At 37.8% G+C, this 6,075-nt stretch overlaps 1 protein-coding gene across 1 annotated transcript; it reads left to right on the top strand.

Moving 5' to 3' along the window:
* Window positions 1–1,286: 1,286 nt before the first annotated feature.
* Window positions 1,287–5,829, top strand: LOC142610747 (uncharacterized). The gene is made up of 4 exons (XM_075782671.1): window positions 1,287–2,011; window positions 3,014–3,178; window positions 3,309–3,995; window positions 4,390–5,829. Exons 1-4 carry the CDS (start codon window positions 1,637–1,639, stop codon window positions 5,500–5,502), a joined length of 2,340 nt encoding a protein of 779 aa, XP_075638786.1. The 5' UTR covers window positions 1,287–1,636; the 3' UTR covers window positions 5,503–5,829.
* The last annotated feature ends 246 nt before the right edge of the window (window positions 5,830–6,075 follow it).

The raw sequence follows: 6,075 nt of genomic DNA, 5'->3' as shown, positions 1-6,075 counted from the left end.
TTTAAAAAAAAAAAAAAAAAAAATTAAGTGAACATGGCATTATTAATCAATGTATTTAACCCCAACAAAATGATTTTACCCAATGCAATCACTGCAAGATCCTAGAGGTGGCTCGTTTCCCTTGCATCCATGCTTACCCGCCACTCAAATTTGTGGGTGAATTGTACCTTCATTACTGTCTAACTAATCAATCGATTGCCCACTCCTCTTATTGTAGGTAAATCGCTATAAGAGCTTCTCCTTAATTCTAAACCGTCATATGTGCACCTTTAATTCTTTAGATGTTTATGCCATGCCCAAAATTTGTCACCTCATAACAGAAATTCACTCCTCATGCCATCCATTTGCTCTGCACGGGTATGTAGTATACAATCTCAATCGATATATTGTGGTTCACTAAATATAATGTCACATTCCATAATACGAAAGACACACAAGTTATATTTTTTAAGAAATGTTTTTCAAAAAAATGTCATTTTTTAGAAAATATTTTTCGGTTTGTATAAATTGTTGAAAAACAGTGTTTTAAGTTTAAAATGAGCATTTATAAAATTAAAAAAAAAGTTATGAATAATTGTGGTTATAAAAAGTTTTGAGTTTTAAAAGTTCTATTTCAAGTTTCCAAAATACCTAACCAAATAAACCTAAAATCTCAAAACTAATATAACAGAATTGGATTAGTTTTATGCTGAAAGGAAACAAAGTTGAATCCTATCCACTCATAATAATTCACTTACCAATAGAGGTGATCCGTGGTTAAAAAAGATGAGAAAGTGAAACCATTTTTTTTATCTTAAAATCTCTCTTATTGCCTTTATAGTTAATTATATTTATATATAGTATTCGCAATTTCCACATAAGATAGTATTCGATGATATCTTCAACAGTTTATAGATGTCCCTTGACACAAATGGACACACCATAAATGCCATACACATCATTTCTTGTTACGAATTTATTTCAAGGTCAGTTGAAAGTACCTCAGATAAAATCACTCCAACTCATCCTCCTTTTTTAGAAATAATTTTTTTTTTAAAAATGGCTGAGAGAGAGAGAGTCAAGACCAAACCTAAAAAAGAACAACGGAAGTCAACTACCTCGTTGATACGCCGTTACTCCTAAATTGTTTTTTTGTTGTTTTTATTTTTTTATATATTTTTTTCCAGCTTTAACCACAGGTGGTCAGTGACTTTAACCATAGTTAACAAGTGTGGTTAACCCCAAGTCAAGTGTCCCCAAGTCCCAACCTAAAAAACCAAACCAAACCCATCTACGAAGCCACAGTGTGTTGTTTGTTTCACCATCGATAAAGACCCTCTCTTTCCTTTCTCTCTCTAACTCTCTCTCTCTCACTCTCTCATTGCAACATTAACGGCATATTCTCCTCCATATTCTCCCACTCTCTTTCCATAGCTCTCATATTTATCCGTTGAAGTTTGTAAATTTTTTCCCCATAACAATTTATAAACCCTTTGAATCCCTCGAGCTGTTTTTCCAAGATCCGAAGTGGAACATTTTTGAACACCCAAAAAAAAAAAAAAAAAAAAAAAATCTTCCTGGGATTCTCTCAAATTTTGTGTTACCGTTGTTTTTTTCCTTAAAAAAACCAGTGGGTTGTTTTTGGTTTTGAGAAATAATGGTGGTGAAGATGATGAGGTGGCGGCCATGGCCGCCTCTGGTGACGAAGAAGTACGAGGTGAGGCTGGTGGTGCGGAGATTGGAGGGTTGCGATCTGGTGCGGGCGGGTGCAGAGAAAGGAGGAGGAGGAAGTGAGGTGGCGAGATTGACGGTCGAGATTAAGTGGAAGGGTCCCAAATTGGCTCTGAGCTCGCTGAGAAGGACAGCCGTGAAGAGAAACTATACAAGAGCGGTGGAGGTAGAGGTGGAAGGTGAGCAGCACCAAGAAAACGGTGTCGTTGAGTGGGACGAAGAGTTTCAAAGCCTTTGTAATCTCTCTGCGTATAAGGACAATGTGTTTCACCCTTGGGAGATCTCTTTCTCTGTTTTCAATGTGAGTTTTTAAGTTTTTCTTCTCTCTCTCTCTCTCTCTCTCTCTCTCTCTAAAAACCTCAATATTTTTTTCGTTTTCTTTTGTGGGTCTTTGGTGGGTTTTTGTAAATTAGTGGTGACATTTAAGGGGTTGTGGGATTTTTCTGGGTTTGATTGAGATTGGGGAGAATTGATTTTTTGTGATTAATTTTGTGTTGGGGTTTTGTTTGTTTGATTTTCTTGGCTTTTGGGTACGAATCTTGAAAATCTTGTAGCATTTTTTAGGAGATTGATTTCATTTTGTTATTGCGAGGTTTTTTTTTTGGGTGTTTGAATGCTTTAAGGTGTTTATCTTTGAAAATATAAGTGAATTACTGAATCGATCTTCAAATTTTTCATGTTTGTATAAAAATTTGAAAATTAAATGAAGCATGATATGAATTTTGATGGATGAATATTGGCACGTGCGGCTTTTTTTTTTTTAATTTTTTTTTATTACTTCTTCTCTTTTGAATTACTGTTGGGAGTTGACTTGAAAGAATGAATGTTTCTACGTTCATCAATTCCTCTCTGTGGAACTGATTAGTGGATTTTGTGTGATATCAATTCTGTAACTGAGTTGGTAAAGGTATGAGGGATCAGATTTATTTTGGAGGGTACTTGACCGGTGGTTGTGTTGTGTTCCTGACTTTCTGGTTCATGCTGACTATCTCAGATACCAAAAGATATGCTCCTTTTGTAACTTTGTTGTGATTTGGAGCAGATTGTTTAGTATTTTCACTGTGTGAGACCTATGATATTTGGTTGATTTTTCTTAGAATTATGTTGTTGTAAGTGAAGATGTTATTATTACAATTCTGGAAATCATTTCTTGTTAGAATGATATTAAGTCTTGTGGATAGAAGGCTGTAGCAGTTTCTCAATCTAATTGTGTTATCTTTCTCTCTTTTTTTTTTTCTTTTTTATTTACTTCAGAGAGTTGTGAATGAACTTTTCATGACTTTAGTGCATTTTTGTGATCCAGGGCTTGAATCAAGGTCAAGGACCAAAGAACAAGGCTCCTGTTGTTGGAACGGCTTCATTGAATCTTGCTGAATATGCTTCTGCAGCTGATCAAAAAGAGTGTGAGTTAGAAATCCCTCTCACACTTTCTGGCGGTGCTGGTGCTGAGCCTACTCCTTCACTCTGTGTATGTGCCTTCCCATCACTTTTCAATAGTTTCTAATTTGTTATCTGTTTATAGAAACTTTCTCCTTTTTATCATTTTGCTGTCCAGTGTTTTCATATCTTCTGAAGGTAACCTTTTGTTGTTCATACAGATATCAATAAGCTTATTGGAACTGAGAACTGCTCAAGAAGCCATGGAGCCAGAGCAGAGATCAATCGTGCCTGTTCAATCACCAACCCAGTTGGGAGAAACTGTCTCAACAGAAAGGGATGAGCTTTCTGCAATTAAAGCTGGTCTTAGAAAGGTTAAAATTTTTACTGAGTATGTGTCAGCAAGGAGAGTGAAAAAGGCCTGCCGTGAAGAAGAGGGCAGTGAGGGTAGATGCTCTGCCAGGAGTGAGGATGGCGAGTATAATTACCCATTTGACTCAGACTCACTTGATGATTTTGAGGATGGAGAATCAGATGAGGTCAAGGTGGAATCTACCGTCCGGAAGTCTTTCAGTTATGGCACACTGGCATCTGCTAATTATGCTGGAGGATCATTTTATTCCAATATGAGGATCAACAGTGGAGATGAGGATTGGGTTTACTACAGCAATCGCAAATCAGATGTTGGGTGCTCAAACATTGAGGATTCAACTGCATCTGTGCCTGAGCCATCTCTATCGCAAAGTTCAAGGCGCAGCATACTACCTTGGAAGAAGAGGAAGCTGAACTTCAGGTCTCCCAAAGCCAAAGGAGAGCCATTATTGAAGAAGGCATATGGAGAAGAAGGTGGTGACGACATTGATTTTGATCGTAGGCAGCTTAGTTCCGATGAATCTCTCTCTCTTGGGGTAAGAATATACTCTTAATTGCATATTTTTCCTGGTTTAGGAAAGAAGCTCATGATGTCTGTGCATTCTTTGATTTCCAGTCTAGTATAAAGAGAAAATAAGGGAAAGCCTCAATGATTATTTTGAAAGATAGAGTATATTAACAATGATACCACATCCGTTTGCTTATGAAAATTACTATGTCAACCTCTTATTCTAAATTATTGCTGATAAAAGCTGATCTGAAACTTGACCAAAAAGCAGTTTAATATCTCATTGATCTCAAATCAAAATTGTTACTCTGTTTGAAGACATGAAACTTATGCTGTAAGGTTCATATTTAATATTCTATACATTTGTTTTCTTCTACAACCATTCTGAAATCTAATTTCAATAATGGCAATCATCTTGGCAGTGGCACAAGACAGAGGAGGATTCCTCTGCAAATCGATCCTCAGTTTCTGATTTTGGGGATGACAATTTTGCCATAGGCAGTTGGGAGCAGAAAGAAGTAACCAGTCGTGATGGACATATGAAGCTTGAGACCCAAGTTTTCTTTGCTTCCATTGATCAGCGGAGTGAGCGGGCAGCAGGCGAGAGTGCATGTACAGCTCTTGTTGCTGTCATTGCCGATTGGTTTCAGAACAATCGTGATCTCATGCCCATAAAGTCCCAATTTGATAGTCTAATCAGAGAAGGGTCTTTAGAGTGGAGGAGCCTTTGTGAGAATGAAACATATAAGGAGCGATTCCCTGACAAGCACTTTGATCTTGAAACAGTCCTTCAAGCCAAGATACGCCCTCTTTCAGTGGTGCCTGGGAAATCCATTATTGGGTTTTTCCATCCAGAGGGGATGGATGAGGGAAGATTTGACTTTCTGCATGGTGCCATGTCTTTTGACAACATTTGGGATGAGATTAGCCGCACTGGTTCAGAATGTCCAAGCAATGGTGAACCTCAAGTGTATATTGTCAGTTGGAATGACCATTTTTTCATCCTCAAGGTTGAGCCTGAAGCTTATTACATCATTGACACGTTAGGGGAGCGGCTCTATGAGGGATGCAATCAGGCTTATATCTTGAAATTTGACAGAGATACCGCAATTTATAAAATGCCAAATGCTGGACAATCATCAGATGAAACAGCCAGTGATCAGCAGATTGTTACAGCAGCAGAACCCAAGAACCGGCAGGCTCAGCTGGCCAACCTGAAGGTAGAGGGTTCTGTAGCAGGGACAGTAGTAACCAAGCATGAGGAATCCTTAAGGAGCGAGGAAGAGGAGGTTGTATGTCGGGGGAAGGAGTCTTGCAAAGAGTACATAAAGAGCTTCTTGGCTGCAATTCCAATAAGGGAATTGCAGGTGGATATAAAGAAAGGTCTGATGGCGTCAACCCCTCTTCATCAACGCTTACAGATTGAATTCCAGTACACACAGTTCTTACAACCACTACCCGAAATTCCAATAGCTGAAATGACTGCAGCTACAACACAAAATGTCGATGTTACATTAGCAGAGGCTGCTACATAGAGACTTACTGTAAATTGTAGGAAGTGTGATTACTCTAACTAGTTTTTTTCTTTTTCGATAATGGGGTGTCTTTTGATGTGTATTAGTTTAACAAATAGGGAGCCCGTTCGATCTTTTTGAGTGGTATATGATATGAGAGATGGGGTTTGTGACTTGTCTCTTTGAAGTTGCACTGGAAATGGCAGTCTGTTTTTTGTTGTGGCATGTGAGTCCCTTGTTCTCCTTCTTCGAAAAAGGGTTTTCTGTACACGACTGTAATTTCTTTTCCAACTGAGTCAAACTGGACTTTGCATGTGAATCTAACCTTTTCATGCAAATTTCTAAAAATTCTCCTTTTTGAAAGATGTTTAGCTTTTGCAGACTGTTACATTAACTAATAGGCATAATCCAACTGTTTCTCTTTTCCAATTCCAATTTCCCATATATAATCTTACAGTTGGCCATTACCTTACTGGGATTTGACAGTGAGATTCTATGTGGCTAATACTTAGGATTCTAAATTTCTGACAATCATTTATATTGAACCAAATATTCCATTCCAAACTTTGCTGTATCCTCTATGCTGTAAAGAAG

This window comes from Castanea sativa, chromosome 9 (genome assembly GCF_040712315.1).
Source record: "Castanea sativa cultivar Marrone di Chiusa Pesio chromosome 9, ASM4071231v1".
NCBI classification, from domain to species: Eukaryota; Viridiplantae; Streptophyta; class Magnoliopsida; order Fagales; family Fagaceae; genus Castanea; species Castanea sativa.
This window is presented reverse-complemented; position numbering and strand designations above follow the sequence as displayed.

What these genes read in the sequence shown, in the direction of transcription:
- LOC142610747 (XM_075782671.1), top strand. Translation starts at nt 1,637, where the DNA reads ATGGTGGTGAAGATGATGAGGTGGCGGCCATGGCCGCCTCTGGTGACG. An exon ending in TCTCTTTCTCTGTTTTCAAT is followed by an intron (nt 2,012 to 3,013) that starts GTGAGTTTTTAA and finishes TTTGTGATCCAG; the next exon opens with GGCTTGAATCAAGGTCAAGG. An exon ending in AGCCTACTCCTTCACTCTGT is followed by an intron (nt 3,179 to 3,308) that starts GTATGTGCCTTC and finishes TTGTTCATACAG; the next exon opens with ATATCAATAAGCTTATTGGA.